Genomic DNA, 20401 nt, shown 5'->3' on the forward strand with positions numbered 1-20401 from the left:
ATTGACCGTCACATTATAACGCTGAAAGGGCGAGCATGTTTGGTGTGACAGGGATTCGAACCCACGACCCTCAGTTTGCGAGTCGAGTGCCTTAACCACCTGGCCATGCCGGGCCACTTTTTATTTTAATAATATTTTATTTTATTTAACTTTACTATGGTTCAGAAAAACTTACGAACCACAAGCTAATCTTTTTGCTCCCGGCTCGAACAACCAACCACAGCGTCAATAGGAAAAATCCACGTTAATAATCCTAAGAACTTATGATTAAAAGGAAAGAAGTGTATGTTATAGTACCTCAACCATAATACATCTGTTGTATCCCAGTCGGCCTGATAAGCCTTGGTACTGTGCGAAAGGCCTTGATATTTATATCATCATTTTTCATGAACAACAGCTATTACGGTATGAACTAGATTGGGTGAATTGTAGTTATTATTAAACCAGATTTTTAGGGTTAGGTTTAATTAAAAACACAATACTATTTACTTTATTGCCAACGTCGATTACTTATTTAGTTATTTATTATTATTTTATGTGAATTAATCTTACTATATATTATTCAGAAATGACCTGCCTCATAAATTTTTATTATCTGTTTTACATACATTTTGAAAAATCTTGTTTTAAAAGTATATTAGGTGGTTTACGCACTACCCCAATCTTCTTCCCAAAGTTTAAAAAGCCTTAAAATACCTGGATAGTGGGTAGTCGACACAAAATACTCAAAAAACAAGAAAAAAAGTGCGTCTTATACACTGAAAAAATACGGTAGCTAGCTATGAAACGTGTTCAACTTGGCTACTGGAGACGTTACTCTTAGACTGCGTATATTTATGTTCACTTATATAAAGAGAGTAATGCATAGGGAATTGATAGAACTTATAAGTGAAACTAAAGAATAATATGATAACATTTCAATCACACACAATATATATATCTACTATATCCAGTGCCGACGAGGTCTTTCACCCAATACCAGGACTCGTCAGGTTGGCTGGAATACAGTGTATTGGGCAGGCGGTAACACTGCCTGTGTAGAGATGACTCGGATTGTTCATCGAGATGGTATTTTAAATGTCTCCTCAATAGGCCATCAGAACTTTACAATACTATAAGTGTTTCCTTTTATAACAATATGTATGTAATGACTGAGTCACAAGTTTTAGGAACGTCTCTAAGGGATAGGCTTTCTTAAGTGTCCATTTTTCAACTCGCAAATGTTGAAAAAAAAATATTCTCCTATAAATATGATTTATACAGTTCTTGAAAATATAACTACTGAAAAACCTTGTGCCAAATCTAGCACTCGGGCTACATTCTCTCATATTTTTTTCCACCTTGATGAAGATGACTACTGTTTTTCACATGTGCTCTCCTTTGCCAGATTATATTGTACTTGGAATCAAAAGGCAAAAAGCAAATTGTAAGAAGGTTTTACCTTTTGCTGCCATTTTTCTGTTATAGTATTTCAGCTGCTGATTTTGTTTACCATCCATTCCAATAATACAAATATTAAACCCATCACCGAAATGCATACCACCTCTGTATATTAGCAAAGACAGGTGTAGAAATTAATGTGACCTCCTTTATATTTTTACAGTAAATCCAACTACAGCAGGCTAATAAGAATAGTTATTTTGTATTAGACTACTTCCACAGATCATAAAAAATAAGCTTTTATTATAATGTGGCATTATACTAAGAAATGGCAAGCATATATAAGGAGTTGAATTAAAATGGTGATCTCCTTTACATGCATCTCACCATGTCCCTAATTATCGCTCACAGATTAAAACTGTAATTTATCAGTCATTTAAACCTAAAACTACCACCACTCACACCATTTGAGTGTTAGTTATACAGTTAAAGAGATACACATCTGTTATGTAATCCTACTTTCAAGGACTTTTCTTGCTGGTAAATAAGTTAATTTGTGATTAATGCATTTCAAATCCAGCCTACCCTAATCATCTGCACGTGGCGGTTAAAGCATTATGTACTCTATATATTCCCCTTTGTAGCAAAACTAAAGTGGAGGAGAACATGTAAAGTAGTTCACGCAATTTCGTGTTAAGTGATTTTTATTCAAGAATGCAATTTACTCTTACCCTTTCAGTTATTAATAACAACAGAGGTCTAAGCTTTTGTGTACAACGATACAACAAAATGACATAATTTGAGTATCTACACTTAGATATATGCGTAAAGGAGATCGTGTGATTAAAAAAACTAATTTTATTACAAACTCTAAATGGACATACCCAAAATATTTCTTGATACTCTGTATTTGGGGTATGATCAAATCAAATTATATACTTTCCGGATTGATTTTAGATTATAATATTTTTATTTACTCAAAAATTTGTATTTACTGTCTTGAAAGTAAACAACCGTAGAAGAGAATACATGCTTACGGTGACATGTGATTTTGGATATTTTTATATGTGAAAAAGTAATGGGACAATCATCTAATAATGAATTTTCAAAACATATATGTTTACTAATTAATCACAATAAAGGCTTGAGTCATACTTACAATTTTTGTGGTTTTGTTTTTGCTTGGAAATGAAATTTTTCTGCTGGTGACATGCTACTTTTAACATCCCACTATTGTTTATTTCCTTAGTTTGCTGGAAAAACTTAACACAACTCAACATATTATATATATGTCTGGAAAGCCCTATCCATCCTCTGTCATTTAGAAATTATCATATGTTTGTGTAAGGTACGTACTCATAGAGATCTGACCCAGAACACTGGCGATATCAAACTGGACACTTCAGAAAACCAGGCCCGTAAATATCGTAGAAAAAAGTTTGAATTTCTTGTTATTCTTTCATATGTTTTATTACATGATTACTAAAAAACCAAAACAGTGTTGTCAACCAATTTCACTGAAGTGACATAGTTTCAAACGGAGTTTGCTTTTATATAAGTATTATTAACTAGTAGTGATTTTAAAAAATATATAATTCTAGTGTAAACGATGTTATCATTACCCTTTGAAGTTAGCTTTTTCGTTTTACAGAAATTTGATGTTTCTTTAAAAAGCTTAAGTACAAAGTGAAACGGAAATTACCAGCCAGTAATAGATAAACAATAAATAGTACAGTTGGAACCTCGTTGTATTTAACTTGGTTATAAATACAAACTTCCTATGGCTGTTGAAACACTGCATTAAAACAAAAAAAAACATATAAAGAAAAACTTTTTAAAAAACGGAAGTAAACTTAGAGATGGCTAATATCAATCCTTCAAAAACAAACAAAATATATATATACATAAACTGACCAGCAGAAAAATAAAATGATAGTTTGTGACCAATTAGTGAGGTGCAACGGTAAAAAGTGATCTCATGTTATAAAAATGATAGCTTGTGACCACTTGTTGAGTTGCAACGGTAAAAAGTGATTTCATGATATAGTGATTAAACAAAAGACCTTAATTAAGGAGGATCATGTCTATCATCGTTCACTGCTAATGCGATGGTGATCAACGGTTGTTTGTATAATGAATTATAACGTTTCAGTACTTTACAGAGCCCCTAGCGGCTTTTTGTTGGAGGCTATGAATTAACTTACTTAATGGGCATGCACCGGCCATCTTGATGAGTGTAATTTGAGCTTCTCAGCGTAATTGTGGGCTGAAATGTACGTTTCGTCCCGTGAGCAACCTTTTACTCAAGTTTTAATAGAATTGTTTTCTTTGTGTCACCTTTGCAGTTTGATTTTTGAAACTGCTCATCGGACGTGATTCTTAAATTCTTAAACCATTGTTGACAAGGTTTTAGCGAGCTCGTGTTAATCTCCTCCACACAGAATCAGCATTTATTTACTTATTTTATTTTTATAAATCTTGCTTATAAATATATTTTACTTTTGAAATGTTTAAATCTATTTTGTTAACAATATATATATCTGATTACTTGTAATAAAATTAAACTAAAAGGTGAATTGTATTTATTAATTCTTTTAAATTTTGTTTTTTTCCTTAAATTCCTTTAACAAGTAGAAGTTTCTATTTTTTGTAATAATTCTGTGTTAAATATTTTAACCTTTCATTTAAAACTGGTATGGAAAATTGACCAATGAAAAATTTTATCAGTATGTTAATAGGGGAATTTGTTGCTTTTCTTAAACCCTTGTTTTGAATCATTTGTAGTATTTGTAATTATCTCTATATGTATTGGATTTTGAGCTACAGGCATACTCGGAAAAAGATCTTATATAAACTTTGTATATTCTATTCATTGTTTTACTATTATAACCATTTTGTTTAGTTATAATCTTTTTTGAGCATATTTAACCTGGTCCATCCTTTTTTAACTAATGCATTTATATGTTCTACCCATGGTGATTTTTTGTCAAAGGTAACATATAAATATTTTACATTTTCAACCACTTTAACATTGGTTTTATATATACGTGACTTTGAATTTTTAATATATACAATACTTTATTTTTGTTTATTATTTTTCCTATAAAACATAATAAGTTGAATTTTATCTGGATTTAAGTAAATTCTACATAGTTAACACCATAACTCCAAGTCGAACAAAGCTAGCTGTAAGTTTTGCAGCATTACTGATACTGAATAGTCTGTAACCTAGTAAGTAATATATCTGCATATTGTATAATGTTAATAAATCCACTTATGCTTACTGGACATGTGATATAAGTTGTATACAAATTAAATAGCAGGGTACTTAATACTGTTCCTTGTGGAACACCAACTTCTGGTTAGTAAATATCCAATAAATGATTATTTAGTTGATGATGTCACTCTTAGCCTTATTAGGTTTAGGAATCATGGTAATAATACTCAATTTCTACAAATTAGGTATATAACCAGACTTAAAAGATAACATAAATAAATTTTCTATTATTTTAAAATTATTTCTTTACAATTTTTAATCATTATGTGTTGTATCTCATCAAAACCAGGTGTTGTATTTTTTTGGATATTTCTATGTTCTTCAATAATTTCCTCTTAGTAATATTTCCTTCATTAAAATTAAAGGGATTATTATTATTTATATTATTAATTTGATGAAATTTATATTTCTAGAAAAAATTAATTTTAATCTATCATACTTATTTATTCTATCATTTAAATTTATATACCACTTTCCATTAAACTTAGTATTTTCATTATTTTTAGTAATATCCTTCATCAAGTTTTTAAAAATATTTGTGTTTTTAAAATCTATTTTAGCATCTACATTATTGAATTTGAATTTGGGATATTTTTTTTAGTAGTAGTATCATTTACAAAATTTTTAAACTTTTATTTTCAAAAGTTACTTGTGTCTTTTTTCTTCATCTAAATCTTTTACTATTTTTTGTTATTTATTAAACAAAATTATAAAGTATGGGTTGTGATATTTTCATAAATATCTTTCTAAGACTTCTGTATTATTGTAATATTATTATGTTTAGTATAATCAGGCAATTCTACTCATTTATTTATAACACTGCCTAATATTTGTAGTTACTATTCCTAACTTATCAGTAAATGTTAGTTCTAGGAGATAATTCTTGATCTAAAGACATAGACGAATCTGTTATTTTTTTGGTAAATTATTTTGGGATCTAATTTGTATCGCACACATAAATTTTACTACATCACTCCTTGTTTTTGGAGCATTAAATTTGATTACATTTTTTGCTAAAATTAATGTAATATATAAAAGTACATTTTTTAAATAATTTAAAAATTTTTCTAACATAGTTTTAGATACATTTTTCATTATTTTTTTAAACACTTTTTGTTTAGTACTTATTTATTGTAATATATTTTATTTTATTTCTTCACCTTTATATACCATACAAACTTTTGAGCTAGCATGATGATTTTCATAGCAGTTTATACATTTATTTTGTTCTCTAGGCAACATGCAATTTTTGACTTTATGATTACCAACACATCTTGCAAATTTTATGCAGTTCATGTAAGAACAAGAAAAAAAAGAGGAACTCTTTATTAGGACTGTGCTCCAACATCACACACCAAAAGGGTCAAAAACTTTCCAAAACATCAAAGATTACCAAAAGCTCTTACACTACCAGACCTGAAGAAAAACTCAGCACAGAGTTTGAAAAGTCCTCATCACAACAAATTTTAGGCTGAGGACCCATAAAAAAACTACAAAAAACTTTATCATGACAAACATAGTGCCAAAATCATCCCTGGAAAAAAGTAATGACAACGTTTTTTAAGTAAATGTATCTAACAAGCCATACCAACATTGACATGCACACACATTTCATTTTAAATTATTTTCAAAATAGCTTTACTGGTTTTGGAATTAATTTAGAATACATTCCCATTTGTTTATTTCTGCAAAAGTATTTGAATACCTTACATATCCTATTAGTTTGTTTTTATAATATTTTATGTGAGCTTAACATCCCTATTAGTTTGTTTGTATAATATTTTATGTGTGCGTATAACATCACCATTAGATTGTTTGTTCAATAATCTGTGTGAGCTTAACATCCCTATTAGTTTGTTTGTATAATATTTTATGTGTGCGTATAACATCACCATTAGATTGTTTGTTCAATAATCTGTGTGAGCTTAACATCCCTATTAGTTTGTTTGTATAATATTTTGTGTATAACATCACCATTAGATTGTTTGTTCAATAATGTGTGTGAGCTTAACATCCCTATTAGTTTGTTTCATCAACAATCTTTGTGCATAATATCACTGTTAATTTATTTTTACAACAGTCTTTGAATATTTCTATCATTATTTTACCTTGTGTCTGCTAAAATATTTATGTGTATAGTTTATTTCAGCAATAATATTTATATTTGTTTTATATTTAGCAATGTGAGCTTGTTTCTACAAAAACCTTTGTACAAATGAAATCACCATGTTTGTTTTTACGACAATCCTTGTATATATAGTATCCCCATTTATTGATGTAAATTTCCAGCCAGTATTCCAAGTTTACGTTCGTCAGTATGTTTATAACAATTCACTTACTTCCTCATGTATCTGTTTATTTATAATTGATTTGTTTATTTGATTTAAAAAATAGAACATAGCCATACATAAATATGATCTGATAGAACAGAGGAAAGGAAAATAATCAGTAGCACCCACTGTTAACTCTTGTCTCACCGAATAGTGGGATTCATCGTCACTCATGTAGCGCACCCATGGCCCCCAAATTGCGGAGCGCGTTTTTGTGTCAACGGGTCACTAAACCTGATTCCTCAGATTCATAGTTCAGGTACGTTATCCATCAGACCACACCCTGTCCAATTTGCTTCGTCATCCATTTTGTTTTTGTATTCATCCATTCGTTCATGAAATTTTATTTTTATTCATCTGATCAGATTTGTAGATTTTACTGTACACGTCATAAAAAATAAAGTGAAGCCAAGAAATTCGTTTAGTATTCGTAAATTAAATATAAAATGGGTTTTCCAAATAAATAAAAATAACATATTTTTATTTACTACAAATACGTGTTTGCTGAACTGTTCTAACACCTCCTTGTATTTCATGCGAAAACGGTTTCTTCACCTCTGTATTGTGTAATACTCGTAAATTACTTCATGCTTTACACACACACACTATTAGCTTGAGTTCCGTGTTTTCAATTCGAACATCTTTCAACTTCTGACATCAGTATATAAAGAAAAGTATATGCCCTTTGTTACTACGCGAAACTCTTTGTGTTGAACACATTCGAAAAATTAGCTGTCCACAAAACGTATCTTTGAAGGAGAGAGGGGCTCAATATCGAGTTTATCAGCTTTAGACATGAAAATATGTGATGTAGTGATTTAAATCTCTAGGTTTATTTTTGTAAAATTGTATTGCATTAAATCTACGAAGATATGAAATCATATGCGACTAGTAAACATTTACGTTTACAGGTTTATCTCATTATTATTATTTGTGAGGTATTAGAAGAGCCTTAGAGCACAAGTTTAATCGGGTTCTAAGAATTACATTTTTAAACTATAATAGCGTTCACAGATAGAAATTTGCTACATCGTAAAGACTGCGGACTTTTAGAAGATTTAGCACGAAAATCTTTGAGTTGTTTTTTTTTGTTGTTGTTTGTTAGTTTGTTTTCAGCTTGTCAACATAGAGTCTTCCGTGGGTCGTGTCAGTGATGGTTTAGAGTTTAGAAGACTGTAAAGAAAGAATACTAATTTATTGTTGCGGTATGCTCTATGTCTGGGCAGATCTAACGATTAAAGCATATTCAGTCTGTTACACCATTTGATGAAAAGGAATTTTGAGGACTAAATATAAACGCATGAGTGCTTTAATCGTGACCTTTTTTTTCTGTTGAGATTAATTTTTCAATTAATAAAGAAAAGTCTTAATCCCACCGTCTACGCCTGTATAGCATTGTCAGATATGTTTGTGAAATAACGAAAATACATAATTTGCTGTAGAACTAAACGTATTAACATATTCTTAGAATGGTTATTTTGCTTTCAGACTCTTTACTTTTTAAAGTTAAATATAATAAACTATATCTTAATATTAATATTATTCATTGTCAGATATAATAAACTATATCTTAATATTAATATTATTCATTGTCAGATATAATAAACTATATCTTAATATTATTCATAGTCAGATATAATAAACTATATCTTAATATTATTCATAGTCAGATATAATAACCTATATCTTATATTATTCATAGTCAGATATAATAACCTATATCTTATATTATTCATAGTCAGATATAATAACCTATATCTTAATATTAATATTATTTATAGTCAGATATAATAAACTATATCTTAATATTAATATTATTCATAGTCAGATATAATAAACTATATCTTAATATTAATATTATTCATAGTCAGATATAATAAACTATATCTTAATATTAATATTATTCATAGTCAGATATAATAAACTATATCTTAATATTAATATTATTCATAGTCAGATATAATAAACTATATCTTAATATTAATATTATTCATAGTCAGATATAATAACCTATATCTTAATATTAATATTATTCATAGTTAGATATAATAAATTACATTTTAATATTAATATTATTCATTGGAATTTGTAGATTACTTTTCAGTAATCCATTAAAAATGCATTGTACGAATAACACAAGAAACAACAATAAAAACACAGCAACATTATTAGAGTTACCATACGTCTTTTTTTGTTTTTCTCCCAATCAGAAATAGTAAAAATATTGAAGTATCCCAGTTTCTCTGTACTTCAATATAGCTTTGATATGCATGATTTATCATTGTATATGGCTCATTGAAACTTTAATTGGAGAATCACCTAACAGAACAGATCACAAGGTACAGTATTATTTCCCTTTCTGCTACGCTTTCTTAACCAGACCTGTCATTGGGCAGCGACAGGAATTTGCATTTGAAGACATGCTCAGTTGCAAAAATGAAAACAAAGAAGCGACATTTTTATTTAGAGTAGGTAGGTTCAAAACAGCTGAGGCGTCTTTTTTATTTTATTTCATATTTTTTAACTGTATAAACTTTCAACAGAGCTTGTTTATATATGGTTTTAAAACGAGGTGCAGTGAACATTACTTTTTTAGCAAATGTAAAAAACATGTTATCGTAATGTAAACTATTTCACGGCTTTTACAGTGTCCCTCCATATGTAAAAAAAATAAAAAAATGCCCAGTTTGTCACTCTGGAAACCTGCTAACCCTAAACATATAGGCGCTTGCCATCTCTGTTTCCTGTCCTATAATAGCGAAATGCGATTTATTCTAAGTAACAAGTATTACATATTCATAATTTTACATTAAACCACGTGCTAATCTTTTGATATAAGATTAACAAGTAGATCTTTGTCCCTTCCAATAGTACTTATTTCCTTACATTCACTCCATTTTTTCTCTGGGGCCTGGCATGGCCAGGTGGTTAGGGAGCTCGACTTGCAATCTGCGGGTCGCGGGTTCGAATCCCCGTACCACCAAACTTGCTCGCCCTTTCAGCCGTGGGAGCATTATAATGTGACGGTTAATCCCACTATTCGTTGGTAAAAGAGTAGCCCAAAAGTTGGCGGTGGGTGGTGATCACTAGCTGCCTTCCCTCTAGTCTTACACTGCTGAATTAGGAACGGTTAGCGCAGATAGCCCTTCGCGCAAAATTCAAAACAAACTATTTTTCTGGAGCTTTATCAGTTCTTAGTCTGCTTGTAGTGCTGGTTTTGTCATTATACATACAACTGTACGTGTAATGTTTTTGCTAAAACTCCAATACCCAATGCAGCTTCACTGAAACTTTATTAGAATATTACCATTATATTTTATTATAATCTTATACTGCTGTTCATGGTAGTGATGCACGAAACACGAGTGGCCCAGAGTTGCGTTCCGTTACTGCAAAGCGCTTCATGGGTGCTTTATAAAGTTGACTGTCAAGTCCCACTATTCGGTCAGAAAAGAGTATCCCAACAGTTGGCGTTGGATGTTTTTAACTAACTGCATTCGTTTGGTGTGATCGTGTTTCCTTTCATAGAGATAAAATGTATATTTAATGATAAAGTTTCTCAAATACTTAAAAAACGTTTCGTGAGTTTTATTAATAAAGTTTGCCTTATCAGAAAAACAACTAAAGCTGATAGCTTTCAAATAGTAGTTTAACAAATTTATGTTGCTGGATTATATTACGTTTTCTACTTATTGAAAAGCATTATTGAGGTATTCCTCTCATGCTTGCATGTTTATCTTAAACATCATAGCTCAGAGAGAGAACATAGCCGTAATTACGAGGAAGTGTATTGTAATATTGAGCTACGAACCAAAAAGAAAACACTTCGATCGAAGGGAATTATTTATTGATTTAGTTTTACCAAACATGGATATTTAGCCAATGAAGCCTCATTATTTGGCAACTAATTGAACACTTAGTTCACTCGAATCACACGTTGGCCCGCCTTAAACACAGAGGGTTGTCTGTTTATCGGCGTGAAAATCAATAACTTCATATTTCTGATACAATTAAGCGGTGTGAAGTTGACATTCCAAACGTGTTAGATGTCGTGCTGCGAAACACAAATTATAAGTTGTAGTCTCCACTGAGAGGCATGGCGGTTTCTTTCTTTTTTTACCGTATACGTACGTGTATGTGTCTAATGTGCTTTTGTTGAACATACAGCGAGGTCTTGCATAATCACTGGCCTTATTGGCCTTCACTCCCCCACCCCTGACCCTTTATGTAATCACGTGGTTTGGGGAATTGCTACGCCTGTGAGAAAGCCGCTTCAGATTAGTGTGTATTGAATAAAAATATCTTATAAACCACGTGGTTTGCGCATCTCCTGTGTCTATTTAGCTGTTTGATAAGATTAAACAGGTAAATATTTACCAATATAAATTAATGTGACCGTCCGCTTGTATAAATAATTGACATGCGCAGTAAAAAAAAAAAAACATTTGTTTTCTAATTGGACTCTTAATAGGCTTGCAGTTAAAATTAAATAACTAGTTCACACAAGTTTTTATCGGATGTACTTAGTAAAACTTTTGTTTATTTTATTCACAACGTTTCACCAGCTTTAACTGGTAAAATCAGGTGGCATACAAGAACTGGGGCTAACGGAATTTAATTGAAATAAAAATTATAACAATATAATCTACAAGCAATCGACTGACCAAGTGTAAACAATAAAATAATTTATCAGTGAACTGTCAATTTTAAGTATAAGCCTGAGTCTAAGTGTTTAAATACGTTCTATGTACAAAAGAGAAGGGAATTAAAAGAGATGTAAATGAACACCTTTGTATTTGTTAAGGATAGGGTTATGTTTTTTAATTTATAGGGCTTCTTTTATTTTTCGTCTATTAATTTTGTTCTATCTGCTGAGGATTTTGACCCGGGAAAACTCAAAATAATGTTTTTTCGTGGAAATATGTTCAGAAAACATGAAATGGAAATTTTAAATGTTCCCGCAAACGAGTAGAAAGTTGTGTGTTAGTCTCACCAGTACAACAGCTTAAACTGTTCATTTAATTGTATACACATTTCCTGAAGTATCGTTAACCATATACTTTTTAGATAGCAGTTGACCTAGCTTATTTCCAGGTAAAAGTGTAAATTGTACTTTAATGTCAAATTTATATTCTCTGGCTGTTTTTAACTAGATTTTTTATAGCATAAGATAAGTTTGAATGAATGGTAAAATACAAGTGTCAGGGACATATTCGAAAGGATAATTTACTGTGTCAATTTGTGGCTTATTTTCAAAAGAAGCAATTACTTTATTAACAACAGTGGGGGGGATGTTTTGTACACATAACTGGAATCTAAGGTTTTCATTTTTGAAACAATCAATGTTGGAGCTTATGATTTTATTTGTACGGAAAGCTCCATTTAATATACCTAGCTTTTGGCAATGGTCATGAAGGGAATTCTGTTGTGAATGATCTTACGAAATACTGTGGTTCGGAAGCCTGCGTTTGTCTTTTAAACAAGAACATTTAGAAATGACAATTTGTCATCAACTTGGTTTCCATCGTGAATTTTATTTTTGGGTGTACCAAAACGTTTTACTATGTACAACCGATAACAACTTGTGTGAATTAAAAACAACAACAACAACAAAAAACATAGTTTTTTCTAATATTTAAAGTAACTAGTCCGTTCATACGATGTTAATTGTTAAAGCTGAAAAACTAATTGGGTTATGACATTGTATAATTATCTTTAAAGAAACAGCGGTTGTGAATACATACTTTACACATATTTCTCTTGTCGTTTCTGAAACAATATGGCACGTTTCAGTTACACAGTTACATTTTGGAGATACCACTTTTCGGTTACACAGTTACATTTTGGAGATACCACTTTTCGGTTACACAGTTACATTTTAAAATGTAACTGAAAAGTGCTATCTCCAAATGTAACTGTATAACCGAAAAGTGGTATCTCTAAAATGTAACTGTATAACCGAAAAGTGGAATCTCTAAAATGTAACTGTGTAACTGAAAAGTGGTATCTCTAAAATGTAACTGTGTAACCGAAAAGTGGTATCTCTAAAATGTAACTGTGTAACTGAAAAGTGGTATCTCCAAAATGTAACTGTGTAACCGAAAAGTGGTATCTCCAAAATGTAACTGTATAACCGAAAAGTGGTATCTCTAAAATGTAACTGTGTAACCGAAAAGTGGTATCTCCAGAGATACCACTTTTCGGTTATACAGTTACATTTTAAGAAATGAGTGTACATAGAAACTTGATTGAACATCCATTTTTAGGTTAATCATAAAACACTTATTTGTATGTGTGGTTCATAACAAGTTAACTTTCGCGTATGTAGTTGCGATTAGCAAACCCCTAATAGTTGTATAGTCCTTAACAGCTTAAACTTCAAGTGGAAAGCTACGAGCTACAAAACTCAAGTAAGTGTGTAAGATTTCACTTGGAAATGTAAAGTAATGAACTAGAAAAATGTAACATGGTGTTATTCTTGACTGTGTAATGTTGAACTGTAAACTAGTGTTATCCATGATATTTGACAACAAACTTATCACACCCCATTACGAAAAGACTGTTTACCAAGTAGAACAACTTTCATTTTTGACTACGTATGGACTGTAATAGAATATTCTTTGGAGAATTTAGATAAACACCTGCATACATGAACATGGATATATCTTGGGGATTCTAGAGGAAGATAAGCACTCAATATCAGCGTGATATCCAATGAACCCCACCAAAGTCGGCTACATCAAAGCCTTTCAGTAAAGAAGACAGGTTGCTGAGATTTTTGCAGGCAGATGAAGATATCCAATTACATACAGTGCAACCATTACCTACTATAGATACGTAGTGTTTCACTGGAAGGTCTGTTTGGTAAGAAAGCGTCAGTAACACACCAGGATGGCCTGCTTGTCCCAGCCACAAGCATGCTGCCCTATTGTTCAACTGTCACTTTCAAGGTCTTCTGGCGGTTGCAGACGCGGAGTGTACAGACTGTTGATTACTTACATATAACTTGTTCAGAACCGACAGTGAGCGTGTGCAGTACATACATAAATATAATTAGTGTATCTCTCTCTACACACGCACACACACACACACACACTTCGCTTAAATAGTTGCACGAGTCTGAAAACAAAGTGGATGTAAAAATATCCAATAAAATTATTGGAATATTTAAGAAAGCAGTTTTCAGTAATTTTGAGTAGCATCAGCCTATTAAAATAAAATGCTGTTATATTCCTCGTTCCTTTCTGTTCCATTATTTTTGAGTATTTTTCAAAACTCAATTCTCATGCTAGTTGATTCTTCTTTTCGTGCAGCCACAATGTTGTTAAGTATACTTCTCACTGTTATAACTGTTTTAAAATATATTCATATTATTTCGTCTTTCTTATTCAATAACCTGAATATCTTTTTGCGCAGTCGAAACGTTGCATATTTAGTGTAAGTTACTGTACTAAGGAGGTTTAAATATTGTAAAAATCATACCGCACCGTTATTTAAATATGACGTATTTGATTATGTATCAGATACAAACATGTTTTGAATTTAAAGTGCTGTTGATATCTGTTGTTCTTCATTAACATAATTTATATGGTTTAAACTCCTACCCACTATCAAAAAATTTCGTGTTTAGCAAATTTAATGAAAAAACGTAAAATACCCATAAATAACGTGTCCCTTTTTTTTACCACGTTATGTAAGTAATCTCAAAACAATTTCATGAAAGTGCTTGCTGCTGATGTAATTTTTTGTAGGTACTATTAAATAATATTCTTCCTTGCGAAATGAATTATAGTTTTTGATAACCGTGCCTCACTTAAGCGGGTTAATCACCTGGTAAATCACGTTAGGTTTGGTTTATCTACATGCGTATCCAACAGAACATTCTCCGTGGTTTTTAAGTTCGTTCTCTAAAGCCTCGAGTGTTTTCATTTAGATTTTCTGACAGCGAAAACCTTATATAGCAAGCAACTTTGCTCTTTCGCTAGCTTAAGAATTTTTGAACCGCCTTGCATGTAATAAGTGAGTGAGTTAACAGGCTGCAGAAAAGTATCAAATAGAAGGGCGGCCTACTCGGGAATTGGGAAGTCCCCTAGTTATACAAGTCGTGACCTCTTGCTGTGGACCTTTCCAAGCTTACAGGATTTGAAATTCAAAACTAAGATAGTAATCTATTAGAATCTACAGAGATAAATGAGTTCAGGATTGTAAGTGATGGAACCATAATGCAGTGTTAAAGTCTGTATCGTTTGATCAACAACTGAGAAGATGAACACAGTTTGGTAGGGTGGTCTGGAGAAATACTTAACATGAAAGATTATCAGTGCTGGTGGAGACTGTAATAAATGCAGCAATGTTAATTACTCACTGTGTTATGGTACCATTATTTGTAGTTAGTTATGTGCGTATATACACAGGGAGATAGGGCAGTGTTGTGAATCACATTTTGCTTATTTTCAATGGGGCGAACTATATTTTGTCTTTTATATTTTCACCAGTTGTATTCTGTAAAAAAAAGGATAACTTCTTGGCTATCTAACAATTGAAAAGATGGGAGTAAACATTTTAATAAAAGTTTATGGTGTATTTGTTTGTATCTAGTGTAATGTACTATTAAAACTTGAATGCTTTAAATTAATTTCGTGTTGAAAACAAAACAGTGCAATTGAAACTATCAAAATTAAAAAATTTACGCGCCCACTAGTGTAGTTAAATATTGTTATACTTAAAACGTTGTTAATATTTTGATCAACAAGCACGAATAAATGGGCATTCAGTTGATGATTAAAGTTTTCAATAAAAAAATGAAATATACATGAAAATCGCTGATATATTTTTTATAATTTGCGTAGTTGAAACTTTGTAGAATGGACGGCAACTGTCTGTTGTAGAGACACAAGTGTGGAGGTCGTCCTGAAGACGAAAGGCGGAAGACTTTCGAAGCGTCGTCCTCTACACTTGTGTCTCTACAACAGGCATTTGCCGTCCATTATACAAAGTTTCATCATGAACACTCTGCCTAACCAATGTATCAAATAATTTGTATAGTTCTTACGTTTTGTCGAAAAAGGTAACATCTTTCACGGTTTAAATGTTTTTGTATAAGAGAATTTAATTTCCAATTTGAAGTTTCATACCATAGGTTATTTATACAGTAAATTACAATACATAGTACATATAGTGTACCAAATTATTTAATTGCGGTTCAGCAGGTTGTAATGTGGGTTGGCTGATTGTCAACACAGTATACCAGTAGATGAGTGTAGTCTTTATGTGCTTAAGTTGTAGTGATAATTTTTCATTGAGTTTATAAAGTTGGTTCTGAATGATATAATGACATAAGCTCTACTTTTTTATATATTTCATTTATCCACACTTGCATATTTTGTAAAATATCGCATTGCCATCATTTCAGTTAAACATGTCCAGCAGCTAGCATATTAGATATTCCAACTGTTGCTAACCAGACGAAATTGATTCTAGATGTATATTTTTTTTTACTAAAAATACTATAAGGTATTATTATTTTTAGAACGATACCACTCTAAGCTTATAAGCTAATAGCGTGTAACACCTCTATATACAACACTGTTGAAGGGTATGTTTCTCACATGACTATTTTGTGGTCTGTGTTTAGACAGTGTTTAAGTTATAGTAATGTGCCTATTAAGTACAGATAGCAGATATTCAGAGCATGTGATACAGTTAGTAATAAAGAAACAGTAATTTATGTGTAAGCTTGTTCTGTGATGAGAATTAAAAGCACCACAGATATTTACAGTGCCCTGTATTTTAAATACGAGAGTAATGGAGATAAAAAAATATGTATAACAACACATTATTATATAATGTGCTTTAACATATAGTATGGTTTAAATGATTACTTAAGTCAAGTTATTTTTATTTGTACAGCCGTGGATATATAATTAGATATTGCAAACCATGTTATGGAAGGTAAACTATCCCTTCTCACAGGGATACCCAAACTTTTCCAGTTAACTCACGATTCGCCCAAGGTAACCAAGCAATTTTCTGGACCCCATGCTCAGTTGTGTGTGTTTCGGAGGTTAGTGTCTTTGCGCTTTGAACTAGTGGTAGGATGGTTGTAAGTTCGAAGCTAGCGTCATATGTTATATCCTTTAGCAAGACATTTTACTTCAATTATTTCAGTCTACTCACCTATTAGCTGGGAGAGTTAACCTGAGATGGACTGGCATTACCGTCAGGAGCAGTGTGTCGTCATTCTCATCATCTTGTACCAATTAAACCAGAGTTCAGCATCGGATCCTATGAGCCATCTCAGAATGGATGGGATTTTACCTTGAACTTTGACCTTGTTCAGTTGGTTATGGGGTGGAGAGGTTACTCATATAATATATCTAAGTCTAGTAATGCGTTTAGGTTTTTGTTTTGTTTATTCAAAATATTTTAGTTGTTTTGTGTAAGATTTTAATAACATTTATACGTTTTACATTGTCTTGTTTCGCGACCACATACAGTTAAAGAACCGCTGCCTGAGTAGGTCTTTATGATTTCATACCAACTACTGAACATGACCATTGAAATATTCCAAACTAGAATCTTTATGACTAGCTACTTGAAAATACAGCAGGAATATTAATATATTTTAAACAAACGTTTGTTTAATTATGAGTCGTTGAGTTTCATTTAGGTATTTAATAGCTACCTGTATACCTCAACAGTTTATTCTGACCTTACTATTTATATACAGCATATATTTCAGCATAGTGTTTAGTTCATTAGTCTATACCTGAAACAGGTAACTCACAATAACATTATATATTTTAAACTTGTATTAAGAAAACAACAGTAAACAACTTAATAAGAATGTATTTTGTTAGTAATAATTAGTATTCGTTAATTCTGGACTAACAGGCTAGCTTCTCAAGTCCTTGTACAGCTGCATCAATTTTTCAGTATTTTAAGGGTTGGGGTGGAATGAAGTAGGTGTGTAGGAAAACTTAGCACCTGTTAGTGATCGCCTCTACAAATTGGTCGTGGGCGCAGGTATCACGGATTCTTAAAGTATTGGCTCACTCATTGGTGGCCGGATCTATAAAGTAACGAGGGGCTTCGGGCAAAAATTGGGGCGGACAGAATGAATTCCATAGGAAGATGAAACTTGGGTTTCTTACCCACATCTTTAAAAGTTTGTTTATTTCGGCTTAGTAATTAATCTTTGACAAAATCAATTGATTTGGCTTTATGACCCATTTGTTTCCTTCGCAGCGAATACAAGGGGCTGATTCGTGCATGATTCATTAAATCAAAGGATAAACATCGACATCGTAATTCAAAGTACAGCTCGTTGGGAGTGGCCTGGCTTGCTTGCTACAATTTGTGCACATCCGGGACCTTTGAGATCTTTCCGCTTGCCTTCTAAAAGTGCCTCTGCTACAGTCTCCTATTCATGCTGATATATTAACGATTTGGATAAGATAGGTTATCACGATTAGCAAAACATAATGAAAACAAACGAGTATGCTGTTTTAAAACCGTAATAGATGATCTGTGTTTATTACAAACTACAATTAAATTCTATGAAAATAAATATAATTTTGTATACTACAGAAACGCCACTAGATGGCGGTCGCGAAAACGCGGCTTTTTTTCGCTCTGAATGAATATTTAAGAGTATTCTATTGTTGATTCAACTTAAAAATTAGGATTTTAAAAACAAATATTGATCGCTAGGTGTTGCTAGAGTCTGTATGGATAGTTTCTAGAAATTCTGTTGAATACAAATGATAATTAATTCTTGCAAATTATACAAAATGATTTTTCCGTAATTTATCTCAATTTGATTCATAAATTTTATTGAACTTTAATTTAATACTAATGTACATCAACAATGATATTTGATAAAAGAAAAAGAAATATTAGAATAGATATTAATTGTGCTTTGGATAAAATGTTAAATTGTAGGTAGAATGCTGCTACTTTTAGACTGTAATAGACACGTTGGTTTGTAATGGCGCTAAAATTTAATCACAATTATATACTTTTCAACATTATTCTGACTATTTTCCAAGTTGAATGCTTGCATTTTACATAGTATATCAACGACATCCAAAAAAAAAGGAAAATTGTCACATTATTATTTGTTTCAGGTCAAGATTGCCATCTCTTAAATTTTAAACCATTGAATTAAGGCAATATTAGTGTTGATATACAAATTTGTTTTCTCTTTACAATCCTAGTTGGTGCAGGTCGTAGAAAACTACAAGAATGGACACACTGGTCAACTCTCTGCAATAACCGTCTCTCTCTTGTTCCTTGGGTCATCTGCCAGAATCTTCACCTCTATTCAAGAGACGGGTGATTGGTTGATAATCTTCAACTATATCTCCGCCGCTGTTGTCAACTTCTTTTTGGTATTCCAGATGGTATTATACTGGAATGTTGTTCCACAGAAATTGAAAAAGAGCGACTAAGATGTTCCCGATTCGCTCACTACAAGATGACACCCCCTCTTGCGGGAAAGTTTGAAAATTAAAAAAAATATATGCTTGTGAAGCCTACGAAATATGATGTAGAGTGTAAATGTCATGTTATGCATTGATTTCTAATGATATATATATAGAAGCAAGGGAGTTTTAATTATTTTAATTTTATTGCTTTGTTTACGAAGCTCACAGAAGAATATTGTGTTTTTGAGAAACAAAATAAGAGAAACGGTAGTTTGATTTAAAATTTAAACCAGCGAGTGATTAAAAGTTTTTCCAACATTCCGTAGTGTCATGGAGAAGATTGTACATTAATAAAGTGAAAAGTAAAGCGAATAGAATACATCATTGATTTTAAGTTTTAGCTTTGCTGTACGTCACCGTGATAGAACAGAAGAAAGTGGGTTCATATTGTGTAGAAGAAATATGATATTAAATATAAAACTATTGTATACCAGAAATTAGAAGGATGTGAAAGGGTTTTCTCGGTACTAACAGAGAATGAACTATAATTAAAACATTTTAATGAGGATGCAATAAACCAAATTCATTTATTTCACTTACCACACGGAGTTTCAATATTTAATTTTAAGATCAGTTATTTGACAAAAGCAAAAAATGCATGAGATCATCTAAATAGATGTCAATAGATATATATATAATCCAAAACTTCAGAATGTGTGTATGAGGCTTGGAGCAGTGTGTAGTCTTTAGTTTCAATTAAGAGCTCATTCAATTTTCTTTTGTGCTACTACTTACCTAATCTTGCAGACCCCAGAAATATAATTTCATTTTAACGATAAATTAACCTGTTTTCATCAGTAGAGTTTGTTTTGTTTGTTTTGAAGTTCGCGCAAAGCTACACGAGGGCTATCTGCGCTAGCCGTCCCTAATTTAGCAGTGTAAGACTAGAGGGAAGGCAGCTAGTCATCACCACCCACTGCCAGCTC

At 31.7% G+C, this 20401-nt stretch overlaps 1 protein-coding gene across 1 annotated transcript in view; it reads left to right on the forward strand.

The window, feature by feature from the left end:
- The window catches only part of LOC106456851 (mannose-P-dolichol utilization defect 1 protein homolog), an 85888-nt gene extending 65874 nt beyond the window's left edge, over positions 1-20014 (forward strand). The window contains exon 5 of the mRNA XM_013916222.2: positions 19206-20014. Within this exon, the coding sequence (XP_013771676.1) occupies positions 19206-19439 (234 nt within the window). The 3' untranslated portion in view covers positions 19440-20014. The remainder of the gene's footprint in view (positions 1-19205) is intronic.
- Positions 20015-20401: the final 387 nt, after the last annotated feature.

This window comes from Limulus polyphemus, unplaced genomic scaffold, assembly GCF_000517525.1.
Source record: "Limulus polyphemus unplaced genomic scaffold, Limulus_polyphemus-2.1.2 Scaffold264, whole genome shotgun sequence".
NCBI classification, from domain to species: Eukaryota; Metazoa; Arthropoda; class Merostomata; order Xiphosura; family Limulidae; genus Limulus; species Limulus polyphemus.